Source organism: Notolepis coatsorum, assembly GCF_963971535.1.
Source record: "Notolepis coatsorum genome assembly, chromosome: 3".
NCBI classification, from domain to species: Eukaryota; Metazoa; Chordata; class Actinopteri; order Aulopiformes; family Paralepididae; genus Notolepis; species Notolepis coatsorum.
In genome coordinates, this window is record NC_140167.1 from 5,011,607 (window position 1) to 5,031,949 (window position 20,343).

The window sequence follows — 20,343 nt, forward strand, 5'->3', positions numbered from 1 at the left end:
CGTCGGTATAGTGTGATAGTAGAGGGTTAACCTTCTGTCGTGTGGCAGTGAAAGGGTTAACCCCCTTTGCCGTGTGGCAGTGATAAGGGTTAACCTTCTGTGTATTGCCGCTGTGAAAGGGTTAACCGTCTGGTAGTGTGGCAGTGAAAGGGTTAATCACAAGCTTCCATCTGTGATCAGGCCGTTCACTCTGTTGCAATCCTTTGATATAACTCTACCCCCCCCCCCCCCCCCCCCCCCGACCGCCAACTGTTCCGAGACTCTTCTTCATCCACGCATTCGACGGCCTTCAAAGTTTTCCCCCCAACGTGGGTGTGGTGCCTTCGGTGGCCTTTAGGGGGTCGGTGTGAGTCCCAAACCCCCGCCGCCCCCTTCACTTTCACTTTCACTTTCACTTGAAGGCGTCGGCCTTGGGGAGCTGGAGGTGCTTCCAGCGCCTGAGGAGGACCTTCTGTCTCTCCTGGTCCGCGCTGGGGCCCAGCAGCCTCCTCACCACCACCCTCCGCAGGAGGACGGTGTCGGCGTCGCGGTCCTCCGACAGCACCAGGTCCAGCGTGTCCCCGACTTTCACCTGGACCCAACCAACGAGAGACGCACACGTTAGTTTGAATTAGGGCGGGCGGGGGGGGCGATATATGGTCTAAAAATAAAATCTCAGATTTTTTCACACCACATTCGATTTTTACGATTTTAATCGATTTTCTTCTCTAGAAAACTAGAAACGCCAAGGAAATCATTCAAATAAGCTTTGTTTTTATTTGACACAAATTATCAAACCAAGATGAATTTCCCTATTGGGATTGAAGTGCAAACTTAACTTTCACCAATCTTCACAAAAAAATAATATATATATATAAAAGGTTACTCTTGATCAAACAAAGATGAATGTCCCTATTGGGATTAATAGTGCAATAACTTGCAAAATGCTCGTTGTACAAGTATCGCAGAGAAATTTCACAGCGCAGGCGCATCAGGCACCCAACACGGGAAATAAAGCAGTGTTGACCAGTTTATACAAATTATTTAAAATGTTTATTAGCAACGCAGAGCTTTCAAACCCTAGCGTTTGTCTGTCCGAAACCCTCGTGCAACTGTGAGTACCTTTGAAATTTCTCGGCGATACTTGTACAACGAGCGTTCTGATAGAGAAAAGCGAGACAGAGTTAATTGTGGGATTTTTCAACGAAGGTATAAGGGACTGTGTATTCACTCGTCCAACCCTGTTGGCGTGCATCACAGACTCGAAAGGGGCTAGCTTTTATCCAAAAGCGCTTTACAATTGTCGTTCCTCGTGTTTTACCCGTTCACTCACACATTCACACACCGACGGCGGAGGCGACCGTGCAAGGTGCCGACCTGCTCATCGGGAGCAGTTAGGGGTTTAAGGGTCTTGCTCAAGAACCCTTCGACATGCTGCTGGGAGGAGCGGGAATCGAACCGGGAACCTTCCTACTACCAGACGACCTCTTCTTCACAAGTAAAATATCTTTCACTGCAGTAAATGCCTTTAATCTCTTAACAGGTGGGGTTACCGTATTATGGCCGAACATGGTATTTGCGAGCGTCTAGCGGCTGCATTTTTTGCCGAACATATAAATTACCGTTCGAAAGATCTATTTGTTGCCGTTCAAACGGCACCTGACTCGACCGCGAAAATGATTGGTCAGCGGTGCGCTGTAGCCAATGAGTGTACCTTTCCGACCATACCCCACTTGGGGGGTGCGAATAAGGGATCTAGGTGAAAGTTGACAAGCGAAAACCAGAAGTGAATCACACTTCAGAATGAACGGCCGTGGATGAGGAAATGGATTTGAGAGCTTTTTTTTGTTGTTGCACGGTTTACCCATTCTGCAATCTGTTAATAAAGTTTTCAATCAATCAGGTTAATGTCTATTCCTTAACTAAGGAAACCATTTAAGGCGAGACAGTACCCCCAAAATCGCCTTTTTGCTTTTTTTTCTCTCTACGATATTGAGATTTTGTTATATTACAATACAGAACTTTTGAGGTTGTTTTCTGAAAAACTAGTTTTTATGCATTTTACTTACACACAAAGACACAGAACTCCATTTCTCTAGTACCTACACACACCAAACCTTCCACATTTCTTCCCATCCATATCCTGCTTCTTATTCCAGAAGTGTTTGTTGATATATCATTCATAGCCAGGTTTATTGTACATTCTATACAAAAACTAGGCGAATAAAAAAAAAAGATTACGATAGACCTCCGGATGTATGGGCTGATAAGAGGACATAGCCACAATCCCTTCTGGAAAAAGTTTCGTTTTGAATGTAGTTTTTGAATCTGGCATTATCCATGTTGGTGATTTGTGTCTTGGCGATTTATGCAAATTTGCGACTTTTTTTATGAGGAAGTGCCTCATTTGCATATATAAACATAATATTCAGAAAACTTGCAATATATTTTTTCTTAGTTTATATGTACATAACAAGCTGGGAAAGTTGCATAGTGATATCTATTCAAATATTTGTTTAGCCTATTAGGGGGTACTGTCTCGCCTTAAGCGATTCTGTGCAATCAGACTGGAGGGAGACGGCGTATTAGGCTTATTATGACCTGACTTGAAGAGGCTCCAGAATATATGGAAGATATATATGGTAAGTACGTAAGTAAAACTTTATTTGTAGATCGCCCTTCTCAGCACGAGTGCACAGAGTGCTTCACAGCATTTTTTAAAACATCAGTAGAAAATACAAGAAATAATACATGTGAAGAGAAAAGAAAAACATAAAAAATTAGCTGTTATTATAGCCTACGATGGTGAATGGTGTAATTTTTTTCAGCTGAGCCGATCAACGTTCTGAAGGATCAAATTTTAGAATATTGTCGTCTTAAGAACAGTAGACTATATTTGAAAATGATTTTGGTCAGTCGTGGACATCCCTAGAGTCTACCCAGCGAACGGCGCCAGGAACTGGCGTCACTGCGAGAACCCAGTGAACGCAAACGTTGGAGGCTGCAATTCGAAACTGGCCCACGTAAATGTCCCACCCACCCACCCAACCCCCTCCTAATGTAGTTTCTTCCCCCTCGTATGTATATAGTTTCTGTTAGGATCTCTGTTAAACAGTACTGTATATTTGTATATCTTGTATGTCATAAATAATAATAACTTAACTTCAAAGTGCTTCACAACAGTAAAAAATACAGGCATAAGCGAGCATAAAAAGATAGACGGGTAGAATCACAGTGTTTCACATTAGGATCTAGTATCCCAATAGGCTCTCCGCTTACAGTTTTCAGTAACACAAATAGTAAAAATAGTTTAAAATGATTCAGTTTAAAAATAGTCAAAAAATTATAAAATAGAACGGACATAAAAAATACAGGCATGAGCGAGCATAGCAAGATATGGCAAATCACAGTGTTTCACATTAGGATCTAGCATCCTAATAGGCTCTCTATTCAGTAATACTCCTGTAGTTCATGAACAAATAATCACAGTGTTTCACATTTGGATCTAGCAAATAATAAGAATAAAATGATTCAGTTTAAAAATAGTCATAAATAATCCTGTATGCATCGTTGTTTAGTGTGTATGTGTGTTTATTGTGTTGTGTGTGTGTGTGTGTGGTTGTACTTCAGCTACTACTACTCTACAACTACCACTCCAGGACACAGTTAACCTAGATCTACTCCAGGACACAGTTAACCTAGATCTACAACTACAACGCTACTCTACAACTACCACTCCAGGACACAGTTAACCTAGATCTACTACTACTACAGCTACTACTACTCTACAACTACAACGCTACTACTCCAGGACACAGTTAACCTAGATCTACTCTACAACTACCACTCCAGGACACAGTTAACCTAGATCTACTACTACTCTACCCCAGGACACAGTTAACCTAGATCTACCAGGACACAGTTAACCTAGATCTACAACTACAACGCTACTACAACTCGGTGTGTGTGTGTCTGTGTGTGACTGTGTGTGTGTGTGTGTGTGTGTGTGTGTGTATGTCGGTGTGTGTGTCTGTGTGTGTGTGTGTGTGTATGTGTGTATGTCGGTGTGTGTGTGTGTTTGTGTGTGATTGTGTGTGTGTGTGTGTGTGACTGTGTGTGTGTGACTGTGTGTGTGTGCGTCACAACCCGCAGTGTTTCACATTTGGATCTAGCAATAAATAAGAATAGTTTAAAATGATTCAGTTTAAAAATAGTCATCAGTAAGAAGTAAAAAGTGCAATAACCGACACATGAATTTGATAGGCAGTGTAAAAGAGTAGGCAGGGTAAGAATAAATACAAGTTGTGTCAGGATATCCCTGATGTTTCCTCTTGCCACTAGGTGGTAGCAGATATCTATCAGTGAAATGCCTGAGCAAAGAGATAGGTTTTAAGCTGTCTTTTAAAGATGTCTAGCGAGTTGGCTTCCCTGATGTTTTGGGGTAGTTTGTTCCATAGTTTTGGGGCATAGTTGATAAAGGCTGCATTACCGATCCTCTTTTGACTGCTTCTGGGAGCCTCTAGTAGTCCAGCAGCTGATGATCGCATAAATGTAACAGTACTGTATATCTGTATCTCATGTATGTCGTAAATGTCATGATATATATCTGTATGTTGTGTACTGTATGTCATATATGTTATGATGAATTTAAAATGGGGGACCCTGATGTAAACAAGACGAAAGTCTTTCTCTGGTCTGCATCCCCTTAACAATTGTGTCTCTTGAGCCGTACTGTATTGTACCCATTCTGCAATCCGTTAATAAAAATGTCAATCAATCAATCAATCCGACCCAACTCACCGTCTTGCTCTTCTTGACCAGCCTCTGCCCGTTTAGCCAGAGCTTGTTGCCGTAGAACGCGTCTTCAATTTTGCTGATATGAGACAAAAAAAGAAGAAGAAGAGGAAGCTCACAACAAAGCAGCCACACTGTGAGCCGTCCTAGTGACACGGTGTCAATAGTACTCAATGTGGATCGATATGTATCGCAGTCGAGTCACTGAATCTCGAGTGCGAGTCGAGTCTCGAGTCCCCGGTGTTCAAGTCAGAGTCCACGTCCGAGTCACCAAAGAAGAGCCAGAGTGGAGTCCCCGTTACCCTATAGTCCGAGTCCGAGTCCGAGTCATCGAGGTTGAGTCCACTCCACTCTGGCAGTCAAAGAGCTGACGTACAAATAAAGAAAGGTCTACATTAAACATAAATGACACAGCGCACGATTCGGGGGGGGGGTCCCTTTAGGCATCTTAAGTACTGAACACGAGGGTATCGATGTGGATCCGCATGTAGGTGGAACACACGTGTCTGCCATTGCACGATATTAAACAATGTTACGGGATATCTTATGCCAAATGATTAGGGCCTATTACAATAATTTTTTATTAATACTAGAGATGTCCGATATTATCGGCCGATATTGGGATTAAAATGTAATATCGGAAAATATCTGTATCGGTTTTTTTTTTTTCACAACTTTTATACAACATGCACATTTTATACATCAACACTCTTCAGCTACTTCTCCTCTCACTCAAAAGGTCAATATGAGAGATGTGATGTATAGTTTTTTTTTAGATATTTATGTTCGTTTGGCACAACTCGCAATAAATGCTGTGGCTTTCGCATTTCTGAGCCGACGCTGAAGATCCATTGACGCACGCTTGATGACATCATCAAACTGCGTCGCCACTATGCAGCATAACAACAAGCCTGTTAACACTTTGATCGCCATGGGTTAAATTCATAATTTACCATCCCTCGCCATCTCCATTTGTCTATGGAGAAGTTCCCCTTCTTTGCAGGGCTATAACTTTTTAAATTATATTGCTAAATTGCCATTATTATGGCCCATTCAATGTCCTATATGTATTGTTCAGGGTGTAGCAACGTTAAACTTTTTCATTCACATATTCATACTAAAATATGTTCTAGAATCTAAAGTATAAGTATGTTTTTATCGTTTTCTGCAGCTTTCTTCAGAACGTGATTTATAGCCCTAAATGCATTATATTGATGATCAAATACAGTTTGGTAGGAATCTGTGCGAGATAAAAAATTTCAACTGGATGTGCTTCTAGGAGTTACTACATATCATCTGATGATGACCGGATGGGCGGGGGATCGTTTATAATTCCGTGGGCAGCGTTAGATGATTCATCCAGAGTGGGTCATATGTTCATCATAGCAGTTTATATGGAACACGTTAGAATATAACGCTGAATCTTACCGTGGCTTCCTCGCGCCGCTGGCAGATGAGCGTGGAACAGAATTTTTTTCTATTATAGGATGGAGAAATGCCCGATCCATTTCCAGGTTGTATAATAGTATATACGTCCAAATCATGTTGTTTTTTCGAGTTATTTGCACCGATCGATGTTCACTGTGTCAAGACAGAGTCTCTCTAACGATAGCGAGTGCCCGGACCACATATGGATGAGCACTACCGGTTCAAAGGCTCATTTCCGGTTGGCGATCTGCCGATCCGCCACCAGATGGCGCTCTTGAACCGCTAGAGAGTTGAGTGGAGCTTTGCAGTGTGTCTCAGGGCTCGGGAGGGGAAATATGATTTCGATTACAGATTTTTGAAATATTGACATCAAAGACGAGTTACGGCGTCTTCGGCAGAATGAGCATGGCTAGGAATGACGTCTAAACTCGTCCACGGCGATCATAGTGTTAAGTGGAGTTGCTCGCTATGTTTTTTCGGTGTCGCCTGTTGCTTCTTTTCATCGTTTTGCTGCACAAACGTGCATGTATCTCCCGATGATTCTTCCTGAGGTGGGCGTAGTGACTGTAAAGAGGAGGTTATGCGAGGAGGAACCAAGACGTCTTCCTTCAATACTTCAGATTTAATCGTCCGGGGAGATACATGCAACGTTTGTGCAACAAAACGATGAAAAGAAGCAACGGGTGAGTTGTCCCTTAACGAGTCGAAATGATGGGCACTGGCCAGTTACACGTAGAGCTCATCTAGAGCAGGGCTTGAGCCCAGTTTATTTTAAATATTGTGTCGCCCCAAGTAGGCTAATGACTGGGGCTGCTGGTCCAGCACTGTTGGAGTTATTTTTTTATTTTTTTATCTTGTTTCAGTTGTTTGCACTTTACCTCACAGTTGTATAGGTACAATGTTGTTTACATTTTGTGAAGAAGTGGAAATGTGCCCTATGTAGTGGGCGTTTGTCAGGATTATCTCATATCTCATATCTATATCTTATCTCTGCTGTTTGAGACTAAATAAATATGGCACTTTTTCCCATAGCCTAACTTACGTTCAAGTAGTTGTCATATTTTGCACAGATGTTTACATTTAGAAAGCCTTGTTGAATGCATCCAGTGAAATTAACACATCAATGCATACTTTTATTGTCAAAAGTATGCATAATGTGTTAATTCCACGACAAGAGATATGTGATGTTAGATACCTGAAATGATTTAGGCTTTTTTTGGGGGGGGGGGGGGGGACCCTGCATATATCGGTATCGGTTGATATCAGTATCGGAAATTAAGAGTTGGACAATATCGGTATATCGGATATCTGTACAAAAAATTCCAATATCGAACATCCCTAATTAATACATAACTATTTATCAGTGAACAAGTCTGAGTCCTCGTCTGCACCTTCCGAGTCCGAATGCAGTCAATGCTCGAGTCCAAATCGAGTCCCGAGCGAGAGCAGCAACCATGCACTCCCTGTGAACGCAGCCTAACAGACGTGCGAGAGCTGTGAACTACAGCCGTTTCCCCGAAGCCTGTTTTTGGGCTTCGAACTTCGTCAGGGTTTTTCTAACGGACGTTTGAACATTTGTTTTTAATTATATTTTTAATTCAATTTTTTATAAATATCCTCAAACTAAATCCTCAATTTGAATAAAGTGATTCATCTGATTAAATGAGTCTTTTTTTTTTTATTAAATCAACTTTCTTTAATGAATATAACTCATCAGTTTTAATACTATAATATTAGTGTAGTAGCCTAATCTTTATCTGCAACTGTGAAGAAAAAACCCATTGGTTTAAACAGAATGAATAGACACATACAAACAATATATATAAAAAAATAAGATTAAAAAAAAAAAAAAAAATTTAAAGATTCAAATGTTAATTTAGAATTCGAATGCCAACGTAACGAACGAAGGCCCGAACGTTCGAACGTTTGGGCTCAGCCCTACTCACTTGCGTGCCAGGTCCAGGCCAGACTTCATGACGCCGTCGTAGCGGAACGACGGCAAAGACTTCTCCACGTCCGTGTAGCCCTTGGGTGGATTAGGGTCGTCATCGTCGACCTCGACCTCGTCATCGCTGTCCTCCGGGTCTCGCTCCTCGTCCTCCTCGTCTTCCTCCTCCTCCCGCGTCACCTTGGCAGCGCCGCCGCCCTTCTTCTTGCTCTTGAACCGGCGCTGACTGAGGCACCAGCTCCCCGCGGTGTCCCTGCCGCCGCCACAGACAACGGGCCTGCTGTGGTGAGAGCCCCCCGGCGCCAGGAGGAGCGCGGAGGAGCAGCCCCAGAGCTGGCGCGTGTGTATGGTCCTGGGGGACCACTCCGCCGCGCCGCCCGGCCCGTACCCGGGGGGCAGGAGCTGTCGGGGCTTCAGCCGCCCCAGCTGCCTCAGGGTGAGGGCCTGCACCAACAGACTCTGCATCGCTGGCTGGAGCTCCACCCTGTCGCCAGGAATACACCTTGTTTACATGTACAGTCGTTTATAAAAAGAAATTAAATTAAAAAAATAACTAACGGGATAAGGTTGCAGGTTTTTAGCAAATAAACGTTAAGTAACTTTAACATACCGGTAATAACGCTGACCTGCTGTTTGATTATGATGCAAGTTATGTCGTGAAATCTAACCCTAACTAACCTTACTGTCATGCAATAAACTAACCTACACTGTAGCACTCAACACTTTGATGAACATTGTTACTCAGCTGATAGAGTTGTGCCCTTCTTGCTGACTTGTCGTACAGAACTTGTAAGTCGCTTTGGATAAAAGCGTTCAGCTAAATGACTAAATGTAAATGTTTAGCTAAATGTCACTATGAATTGAAAATGGGGGACCCTGATGTAAACAAGACGAAAGTCTCTCTGGTCTGCATCCCCTTAACAATTGTGTGTATTGAGCCGTACTGTATTGTACCCATTCTACAATCTGTTAATAAAGTTTTCAATCAATCAATCAATCAGCTGACGCTTGTAACCAAAGCCTCTTAGATTGTGAACCAGTCAGCAGGAAGGGTACAACTCTGGCAGCTAAGGGTAAGTGGTATTGTTCGTGTGTCGAACTTGAGTGTTACACTCTGAGTGCATAGTAGTATAGAGTAGAGTAGACTATTAGCATAGTAGAGATAGTAGTAGTAGTATAGACATTATTAGGTAGTAGTATAGGCCTAGTAGTATAGTGCATAATAGATAGTAGTATAGACATATTAGGTAGTAGTGCATAGTAGATAGTTATCGTGCATAGTAGATATTAGTATAGACATATTAGCATAGTAGATTGTAGTATAGACATATTAGCATAGTAGATAACGTTAGTTGTAGGCTATAGACATAGTAGGTAGTAGTATAGACATAGTGCAAATGCATGCAGCAATAATAATAATAACTCATAATGAAGACAGCTCACAGACCGACCAGTGCATCTGTATTACATTACAACATCTAATATGTGATGATGGCTGTTGTTGTTGTGATGCAAACATGGACCAATATACAACAGAATACCACTTTGATAGGAGGACTTAGTTGACACACGTTGAGTTCCATACAACACACAGAAGGTTAACCCTTTCACTGCCATACGACAGGTTAACCCTTTCACTGCCACAACACACAGAAGGTTAACCCTTTCACTGTGACAACACACAGAAGGTTAACCCTTTCACTGCCACACGACAGAAGGTTAACCCTTTCACTGTGACAACACACAGAAGGTTAACCATTTCACTGCGACAACACACAGAAGGTTAACCCTTTCACTGCGACACAACACACATAAAGTTAACCCTTTCACTGCGACACAACACACAGAAGGTTAACCCTTTCACTGCGACACAACACACAGAAGGTTAACCCTTTCACTGCGACACAAGTTACACAACACACAGAAGGTTAACCCTTTCACTGCCACGCGACAGAAGGTTAACCATTCCTTTACTATCACTATCACACAACCGACGGGTGTGATAGTAAAGGGTTAACCTTCTGTCGTGTGGCAGTGAAAGGGTTAACGAGGACGTCATTCTTCTCGCTAGTTAGTGAACTAGTTAGTCCTGCTAAGTTAACTAACTGACCTGGTTTTTAACCCGTGGAGCCTCGTCTCTCTCCTGGTGTCCGGCAGACGACGAGCGAGCGACCTCCTCTTCTTCACCTTCACTCACAACACTGGCGTTCTTCTCACACTGTTTACCACAACAACAACCATATCAATATCATATTGTTGCCAGTTTGCTTTGAGTAAACGGAGTAGTACTACTGTTGTACATTCTGTGTTGTAGCTAATTACTTCCCTTTCAATTCATTAAACTTGTTGTGGGATAATAACCTTTTTACACAATGTTGTTGTCACGCTAACTTCTTCCCTTTTCTTCAGCTGTGTGAGTGTGAGTGCTACCACCTAGTGGACTGGAGTGAGACGGACTTGAAGAGGCTTCAGAATAATAATAATAATTCAAGTTTCAAGTTTCTTTAATAGTTGTCATACAGAAGTACAGAATACTTTTATACAAAATGCTTCTTACTGTTACGCTCCAGAGACTGTGCAAGACAAGATAAGTATGAAATAAAATAACATAGTATAGCATGTAAATTAGAAGTAAAAAAAATGAGGTCACAGTGTTCAGTTAGACATATGTACAATGTTCGATGCAGAGTAGACGTAACTGAGTTACCATATAATATACAATACTGTGTAGTGTACTAATATACAATACTATATAGTGCAAGGCAGAAATAGGATGAGGTGCAATTTAGGTACAATTTACAGTAGGTGTACGAGTTGTAGTGCAAATCCTTTATCAATAAATATAAAGTGTGTTTGTGTGATCTAAAGTGTGGAGAGTGGGTGCTGCAGTGTGTTGTTTGTTTAAGTGAGTGTGTGCGTGTGGGTGTGTGTGCTGTGTGCATTTGATGGTTGTTGCATAGTGTTTATTGTTCGTTTAGCAGCCTGATGGCCTGGGGATAGAAGCTTCTTCTGAGTCTTTCTGTGCTCGCCTTAAGACTCCGGTATCGCTTGCCTGACCGCAGCAGTTCAAAGAGGCAGTTGTTCGGGTGGCTCGAGTCCTTAATAATTCTCTTAGCCTTCCCCTTGCACCGCTTGTTGTAAATGTTCTGGAGGGTGGGAAGCCCCCCTCCAATTGTGCGTTCGGCTGAACGTGTCACTCTTTGTAGTCTGCTATGGTCTTGTGCAGTGCTATTCCCAAACCAGGAGGTGATGTTGCCAGTCAGGATGCTCTCTATTGTACATGAGTAGAAGTTCCTAAGGATCTTCTGACTGACTTGGAACTTCCTTAGGCGCCTGAGGAAGTAGAGGCGTTGTCGTGCCTTCTTCACAACACTGTCAATGTGTGTGGTCCATGTCAAATCCTCGGATATGTGGGCTCCGAGGTACTTGAAACTGTTCACTCTCTCAACCGGTGCCCCGTCGATGCTGAGGGGGCTGTAGTCCTTGACCCCCGACCTCCTGAAGTCCACAATCATCTCTTTTGTTTTGCTGACGTTCAGGGAGAGGCAGTTCTCCTGACACCACTGTGACAGGTTCTCTACCTCTTCCAGGTAGGCCCTTTCGTCGTTGGCAGAGATCAGGCCCACCACTACTGTGTCATCAGCAAATTTGATGATGGTGTTGTTGTTCCGCTGTGCTACGCAGTCATGTGTGTACAGGGAGTAGAGGAGGGGGCTCAGAACACAGCCCTGGGGGGCCCCTATGTTGAGCGTGATGGATGAGGAGGTGCAGTTGCCTGCTCTTACCACCTGGGGTCTGCCCGTCAGGAAGTCCAAGACCCACTGGCAGAGGTCATAGTTCAAGCCCAGGTCCCTGAGCTTGGCTATGAGTTTGGAGGGGACTATGGTGTTGAATGCTGAGCTGTAGTCGATGAACAGCATTCTCACATAGTTCCCCTGCCTCTTGTCCAGGTGTGATGCTGCTGTGTGCAGCACATGGGCTATGGCGTCCTCCGTGGACCTGTTGGGGCGATATGCAAATTGCAGAGGGTCCAGGTTGATGGGGAGGGAGGAACAGATGTAGCCCTTCACTAGCTTCTCAAAGCACTTCATGGCTATGGAGGTGAGGGCTACAGGGCGGTAGTCGTTGAGGCAAGCGGGCGTAGATTTTTTGGGTACAGGGATGATGGTGGACTTCTTCAGACAGGTGGGGATGACAGCCTGTTCCAAGGACAGGTTGAAGATGTCAGTGAATACCGGGGCCAGTTGGTCGGCACACACTTTTAGGACGCGGCCGGGGATGCCGTCCGGTCCTGCTGCCTTCCTGATATTCACTTTTTTAAAGATCCGTCTCACCTCATGCTCTGTTACCCTGAACACTGAGTCTCCATCAGCAGACCCCCCCCCCCATTGCCGTGGTTTGTAGGCTGGTGTTTTTATTCACAGCCTCAAACCTCGCATAGAAGGAATTGAGATCATTTGCTAAGGAGATGTTATTGTTCAGTTTGAGGGAGGTGCCTTTGTAATCTGTCATTGTTCTAATAATAATAATAATAATAATAATAATTATTATTATTATTATTATTATTATTATTATTATTATTATTATTATTATTATTATTATTATTATTATTATTATTATTATTATTATTATTATTATTATTATTATTATTATTATTATATGGTAACTTGGAATAAGAATATTTTAAATAGCCTTAAAATAAGTGTATAATGGGTTGTTTCAAAGTCTGAGCCAAATAATTATGTTGGTCCAGGCAGGGCATTGTGTTGGTCCAGACAGGGCATGCATTTCTGCCCCCTCTTATTGATTGATTGATTGTTTGATTGATTGATTGATTGATTGAAAACTTTATTAACAGATTGCAGAATGGGTACAATACAGTACAGCTCAATACAAACAATTGTTAAGGGGATGCAGACCAGAGAAAGACTTTAGTCTTGTTTACATCAGGGTCCCAGGGTACGATAACAACAAGTCTTATAAAAGTGATTCAGGAGGTGTGGACTCTCACTTATCTTGATGTGATCTACTTGGAGATATCCACGGCACAGGGAATCTAGTACTGCTGTCTGGTTGGCTGCTGCTGTGCAGCTGAAGGAGCGTGTATAACCATTGAATACTGTAAATAATGTATATACTGTACAATAACTTGTGTAAAGGTCCTGGGATGGGGGGGGGGGGGGGCGAGCGAGTATTTCTGTCCTTTTTATTTTCATAATTTTTTGGGGGGTGGGGGATACATCAGGGGGGAGGGGGGAGGGTGGGTTCTGCTCGGTGGGTTATTTGTTTTTTCTTTTCCCCCTACCAATGTGTGATTTTTTGTATGTCCTTTTCAAAATAAAGAATGTTATCACAAAAAAATGTTATTCAGGAGGTCAAGCTCATTTAATTATCTCCGTTTATTGTCATACATTGTGCATACAGTGTACCTCACTGCTGTGTAAGTATTCAAGGGTTTAAATAAATCCACTTAAATAAATAAGTAAATGAAAAGTAAAAAAATTTTAAAAATAAAAAGGAAAATTAAATTGATTGTAAATCAATTTTAACAATGAAAATACTATTTCCATAACCCATTATGGGGATACAATATCATATATATCAATATATACGTATATGGAAAGATTTTGGCCCTAAACAATTATTGCAAAAAATATGTCTTTGCCCAATATAAGATGCAATGGAATCAGTTTGTCTTTAAAAGTATGTGATCATTACAATAACAAGGACACGTTTATATCATACTAGAGGGTCCAGCTGTCAAGGTGTGTCCGCACAGCGAGGTGGAACTAACCACTACTTGAATACATACTTCATGACTATAAGCGGGAACCTACATCAACATTCATCATGACTACAATTCATAACGTCCTCCTATTGTGACTTCAAGTGCATAATACTAGATCACTATGTTGAAAAGTGTAAGAACAAGATCGCTTGTTTGCTAATTATGCTGACATTATATGATGTTATAAAAAAATCTGTCTAACGAGGTTCACATGAGAATAATTTAAACTCCAGCGGTGGAACGTGTTTTTACTCAAGTACTGTCCTTAACCCTTTCACTGCCGCGCTACCAAAACGGTTAACCATTTCACTGCGACAATACGCAGAAGGTTAACCCTTTCACTGCCACACGACCGCCGGTTAACCCTTTCACTGCCACACGACCGTCGGTTGTGTGATAGTAAAGGGTTAACCTTCTGTCGTGTGGCAGTGAAAGGGTTAAGTACATTTCCCAGCTACTTGTACTTTATGTGAGTGTTTTCATTTTAGGGAACTTTGTACGTTTTACTCCACTACATTTCAAAGCAAATATTGTATTTTTTTTTTTACTTCTGAACCCATCAGTTACTTTGAAGAAAAATATTTTGCATAGAAAACATGGCAAAAGTGTATGAAGATTATATACTTTCACATTTGAAGCCTGTCAACTTCAAGAGGACGTAATCAGAGCAGCATCACTGGACCACATACCACTTTAACCTTTAGAGGTCAATGGATCGAGGCTCGAATGCTCTCAAGCACTGGAATACACAAACATCATGTAGAATGCATACTTTTACTTTAGAGTACATTCAATAGCAAATACATCTTTACTTTTACTGAATGAGGACTTTTACTTTTACCAGAGTACGCATTTATCTGGGTATTTCTACTTTTACTTAAGTAATGTGTAAAGTAAAACTTAAGTGTACTTCTTCCACCACTGGTAAAGCATAGCTATACCACTAGACTATGCTGTATCATAATACGCTGGCCATTTACATTCAGATATAGACCACAGCAACACTTCCGGTATTCTGAAATCATGGGAGAGAGAGAGCGGGGGAGAAAATGAATGAATGTGGATGAGAGCCTCGACATTAAGTGGTTGTAGCTACGGCTGTGGGGGGTGCTGGAGACATGACCCGATATACTTTTATATACGCCTGAGTCTCATGAACACGGAGAGACCAATACCCAAGTCGATCGGCACTTTCTCGGCCGAGCTATAGTCACTTTTCCGCACCTATACTCCCGAACTACGCATGCGCAGATTGCCCACGGAGTCTAGGTTCATCAATCTGCACATTGCGTAGTTCGGTAGTAGGTGCGAAAAAGCAACTATAGCTCGGCCGAGAAAGTGCAGAAGATCGACTTGGGATTGGACACACGCCGTGTTCAGGAGACTCAGGCGCATGAAAGTACATTGGATCGTGTCTCCCGCGCCCCCACAGCCGTAGCTACTGATAGTGTTTAGTTCATTGATCTAGTAATATTTGATGTCAATATCTTATATATCTGTGCACCTATTGTCTCCCCCATGATGCAAGCTGTAGCCTGGGCGTCTCTCAGTCTGACCTGCTGACCTCGTGGCTGTCTCCTTCCACACACACCCATTAACACACACACAGGGCCCCCTGTACATCCTGATCATGCGCCTCACACACACACATCCTCCTCTTCCGACACGCACACGCACACACACTCACGTACACACACGCACACATCTCCCCCACCCAGCTGTCGGGGCCGTGATTTGTTGGGATGTTGTTCGAGACTAGTGATCTCTCCCTGCCTACATCTGGAATCCATTAGCCCCCCCTTCTGAAACAAGCACACACACAGACAAGCACACACACATACACCCCTCCCCTCCTCCTCTGTATAAATGACATGTAATGTGATGTACTTTTTCTTCTACTGGTGCGAGAGGATGAGCCCGTGCGGGGTGACAGTTCTCTTCTCTGTGAAATAATAGCTCCGTTTGAAATACTCTGTCGTTCCGCGAATCTTTGGTCGACTGGTCCATGACCATATCAATTCAAGAACTCACGAGGGACAGGTTATCCCTTTCACTACAACCACTTAATGTCAAGGCTCTCATCCACATTCATTCATTTTCTCCCCCCGCTCTCTCCTCCATGAGCTCAATGTAACGTGGAAGCGCAGTGGTCTATGGGGGTTATTTAAGAAAAAGGTGGACACATTCAATGTTAGCGGTAGGAAATCATGCAGCGTTTGTGTGCAGCACAGCAGCGTGGATACGAGTCTTCTCTTCTGGCTGTGAAAAAATACACACGGTTTGGTTGTTGACGTCGATGACGCCCGACGCCGACGGTCGACGTGTGCCGCTCCTCTTCCTGTAAACCCGTCGTCGTTGTTGTTGTTTTCTTCCTCGCCACTGCAAGAGATGAAACGTGACACCGTGTTGTGCACGGCGGTTATATGCCACAGTTTGCCGGTACAGTACGTCTCTGTCGTGGCAGTAGGTCGCGTGGAAGAAGAAAGTCTCACTTCATACTAAAAACGTATGGATGATTAAACGGCGGTTGTTGCTACAGAGATGCCGCCCGCCGCGGTAGGTCGGCGAACCGCGTGGTCATAGGGAGGTCTCCACGCAGGAGGCGTGCCGGTGGAAGGACCGGTGGTTGTGGCAGCTCTCGCTGCAGTGGACGATGAGCACCGGGAAGCACAGGGCGTCCTGGTAGTCTGGTGGGTCCTCGTCCTCCTCGTCGTCCGCGGCGCTGCGCTCGGCGGCCAGGCAGCGGGTGTTCTCGCCGGGGCTCTCCGCGTCATCGTCCAGGCCGCCGCCACCGCTCCTCCAGAAACGCCGCGCTGCCAGGGAGAAGCGGCTGGCACTGAACGGCAGTCGGGAGGGGGTGGCGGCACGCAGGGAGAAGCGGCTGGCGCTGAACGGCAAGCGGGAGGGGGTGGCGGCACGCAGGGAGAAGCGGCTGGCGCTGAACGGCAGGGGGGGGACGGCGGCGCTCAGGGAGAAGCGGCTGGCGCTGAACGGCAGGGGGGGGACTGCGCCGCCGGCACCAGCGCCGGCACAGACGCTCAGGGCGCTCCGGGAGAAGACGGAGGAGCAGCTGACGGCGCGGTGGCAACGCTCGCAGTTCTGCCGGAAGCCGACGGCGCCGACGCCAGCCGGGCACCGCGCCGCCGTCGCCGCGTCCATGAGGCCCGCCTCGGAGTAGCTGGGCACCAGCTGCCGGTTGGAGCGGATGTGCCACTCCAGCTCCGTGCTGTCCACCGTGTTCACGCGGGGGATGCGTGTGTGGCGGCGGCGGCGCGGCGGCCGCTGGTCGTCGCAGGGCGTGGGCGTGGTCGTGGTCGTGGTCGTCGCCGGGAGGAGGTGGTCGTCGGGAGGTCCGAAGAGCTTCTCCACGCGGTAGTGGACGTAGGCGGTGCGGTACTCCGTGAACACCCGCAGGGGCCAGGAGAAGGTCAGGAGGGAGGTCAGCCAGAAGACGCGGCGGGACAGGTACCAGGGGTGGCGGTCGGGGTCGGACAGCACCGTGACGTACTCCTTCAGCTCCAGGTTCTTCAGGTGCATGCCCTCGCGCGCCTCCATGTAGTCGTCCAGACCCTCGTTGTCCGTGAAGAACCGCGCCCGCTGCGTCAGGTAGGCGTTCTCCGACTCCACGTTGGCGAAGCTGAAGCACTTGGTGAAGCGCAGCTTGGTGAGCGCCGACGACCCGTCCTCCAGGCCCAGCAGCCGCCGGGAGACGTCCCGCACGCCGCCGCGGCCGCCGTAGTCGAACTCGGCCTCCGCCACGTGCGTGTTGACGCGCTCGTGGTAGACCTGCGCGCTGGTGTAGGCGTCGCCGTTGCGGTAGCGCGTGACCTGCCGCGTGCGCCGCACGTAGTGGTAGCCGATGGCCTTCCACCAGACGCAGGGCTCGGCCCGCCGCATCCTGCGCACGCGCTCGTAGACGCCCTCCACGCGGTCCTCCGCCCCCCGGTGGTGCTGCCGCAGCTCCTCCCCGGTGGCGTGGCGGCAGTGCCAGCACTCGGCCAGGTAGACCACGTAGAGCATGCCCAGCAGCGCCAGGGGGATGTAGATGTAGCCGTCGGCGCAGGGGCTGTCGTGGTACATCATGGACTTGCCCTTGAAGGCGCTGTGGAAGGTGAGGCGGGTGACCGTGGTGACGCGGCACCACACCATGGCGCCCACGCAGCCGTACATGAGGAGCGAGAGCAGCAGGCACTTCCAGAAGCTCTCGCGACACAGCGACTTGCTCAGGGACTGCTTCAGGGGCCTTTGCTGTGTGGAGTCATAAAGCACACACACACACACACACACAAGCGCACACACACACACACACACAAAAAGGCATAGTAAGAATTTGTAAAGATGTGGGAGGCTAAGTGGCGCAGTGGGCAAGGCGCTCGCCACTAACGCAGGAGATGCTGGGTTCGAGCCCAGCTCTCGGCGTTGCTTCTGGCTTGGCTGGTCGTTCATACTAATACAATTGGCAGTGTTAGGGGGTGGGAAGCTGGTGGGTGGGGATCGGACGTTGTGGACAGCGACTCCTACAGGTCGGTTGGTGCGCCTGCGCAGCAGAATCAGGAAGCAACGGGGGCAGCGTGAGCCTCCCACGCGATACTCCTCGCCGCTGAGAGATTGCGCTGTGCAGGTGAAAAGATGCGACGGCTGCCTCCTCGTGTACTGGAGGGGACACGTGATGCAAGGCTTGGTCCTCACTGCAGCCGACCAGTGGGAGGCATGGCCTAACAACGTTCGAGACAGGGGAGGGTAGAATTGGACAATACGAAATTGGGATGGGAGAAAAATAGAAAATGGAGAGAAAAAGTAGATACAAAAAAAAGAATTTGTAAAGATGTTGATTTTTAATGGCAACAAGGGCTAGACAGATACATAATTTTACAGATATTATTGCCTTCTTTCAAAAAACTAAAGTTTTCATTCAATCAATCACCGTGCAGATGATTGTGAATGAACACTTTAATTAACAGATTGCAGAATGGGTACAATACAGTACGGCTCAATAATACACACAATTGTTAAGGGGATGCAGACCAGAGAAAGACTTTCGTCTTGTTTACATCAGGGTCCCCCATTTTCAATTCATAATGAATTGTAAGTAAGGGTGCAATTAGCACCGTGCAATCCATTCTTTGTGGATCTAGCACTATAATATTTCAAGGCAGGTGAAGAGCATATAGGCCTCTTAGAGATGATAAGTCACTATATGCTAGATTGTGGTGCTGTTGGCAGGAAGTTGTAACAATTATACCCCTCAAAGCATAATGGGTAATAATCTAAATTACCAGTGCATAGTCAACTATTAATGAATGAATGAATGAATGAATGAATGAATGAATGAATGAATGAATGAATGAATGAATGAATGACAACTTTATTTAACAGATTGCAGAATGGGTACAATACAGTACGACTCAATACACACAATTGTTAAGGGGATGCAGACCAGAGAAAGACTTTCGTCTTGTTTCCATCAGGGTCCCCCACTTTCATTTCATAGTGACATTTATGACATACACAACATACATGACATTTATGGCATAGGGACATACATGACATTTATGGCATAGGGACATACATGACATACAGATACCATACAGGTATATAGCTGTTACATTTGTGACATATATGATATGCAAATATACAGTACTGTTACCCATAGATCTTGACAGAGAGTATATACATATGATGGGGAGGAGACTGTACATTAGGAGGGGGTGGATGGGTGGGAGAGATGTATGTCTATGTTCACTTCAGCCGTGATGATGATTCACTGGGGCTATATACTCTCTCTTACTAAACGTGTAGAATAACATGCAGTCCACCTCTTCTCTGGTGTCCTCCTCCTCCTCCTCGAACACCTCGGTGCTGGTGCTGCTCTCACTCGCCGTCGCTGCAGCCGACGCTGGGGGGGGCATGGCGGGTACAGAGGAGCCTAGTGATGACGGGGCGTGTGGAGGATGGGGAATCTCTCTCTCACACACATCATCACATCAACGTCCCTCAAGCGAGATCAGACATCAGATATATATATTATGTATTTAGCGAGGTTTTGCACCAGCCTGCTGCACCAGTCGAGGATGCGCGCATGCTGCTGCTGGTCAATAATACAAACCGACGCGAATATTTCGATTCAGCTCAAATCAAATATATACACAAATAAAAACAAATAAAAAGGGGGAACGGAACGTGTCCCACGGAGTGTTCGTCCGGTGAGGTCGTTACTGCCGCAATAATAACATGAATGATGCTCGGTAGATGTTGTGTTGTGTCTGTCCGCGACTTGGAGACACTCAGGTCCTCCTGCAGCTCCAACGATCCGGACACTGCATGGGTCTCTCTCTCCTGATGATGATGATGATGATGATGATGATGATGATGAAGAAGAATAGGAGTCCTCCTGATGATGATGATG

At 45.4% G+C, this 20,343-nt stretch overlaps 2 protein-coding genes across 2 annotated transcripts; both read right to left on the minus strand.

Annotated features, from left to right (window-relative positions):
- Positions 1-252: 252 nt before the first annotated feature.
- mtres1 (mitochondrial transcription rescue factor 1) lies at positions 253-10,542 on the minus strand. Its single transcript, XM_084310882.1, has 4 exons — positions 10,260-10,542; positions 8,148-8,633; positions 4,780-4,852; positions 253-571 (listed from the first exon to the last, which is right to left on the minus strand). The coding sequence occupies exons 2-4, from the start codon at positions 8,612-8,614 to the stop codon at positions 392-394; spliced, it is 720 nt and encodes a 239-aa protein (XP_084167008.1). The 5' UTR covers positions 8,615-8,633; positions 10,260-10,542; the 3' UTR covers positions 253-391.
- A 5,972-nt stretch (positions 10,543-16,514) lies between these two features.
- Positions 16,515-19,846, minus strand: LOC311225548 (transmembrane protein 151B-like; the record flags this gene model as incomplete). Its single annotated transcript, XM_084310881.1, has 3 exons — positions 16,515-16,789; positions 16,958-18,185; positions 19,754-19,846. The coding sequence occupies 3 exons, from the start codon at positions 19,844-19,846 to the stop codon at positions 16,515-16,517; spliced, it is 1,596 nt and encodes a 531-aa protein (XP_084167007.1).
- Between the last annotated feature and the right edge of the window lie 497 nt (positions 19,847-20,343).

Coding starts and splice junctions, on each gene's coding strand:
- mtres1 (XM_084310882.1), bottom strand. CDS start 8,614: ATGCAGAGTCTGTTGGTGCAGGCCCTCACCCTGAGGCAGCTGGGGCGG. Junction 4,853..8,147: donor GGCCTGGACCTGGCACGCAA/GTGAGTAGGGCT, acceptor GTCTCATATCAG/CAAAATTGAAGACGCGTTCT. Junction 572..4,779: donor TGGTCAAGAAGAGCAAGACG/GTGAGTTGGGTC, acceptor GGTTGGGTCCAG/GTGAAAGTCGGGGACACGCT.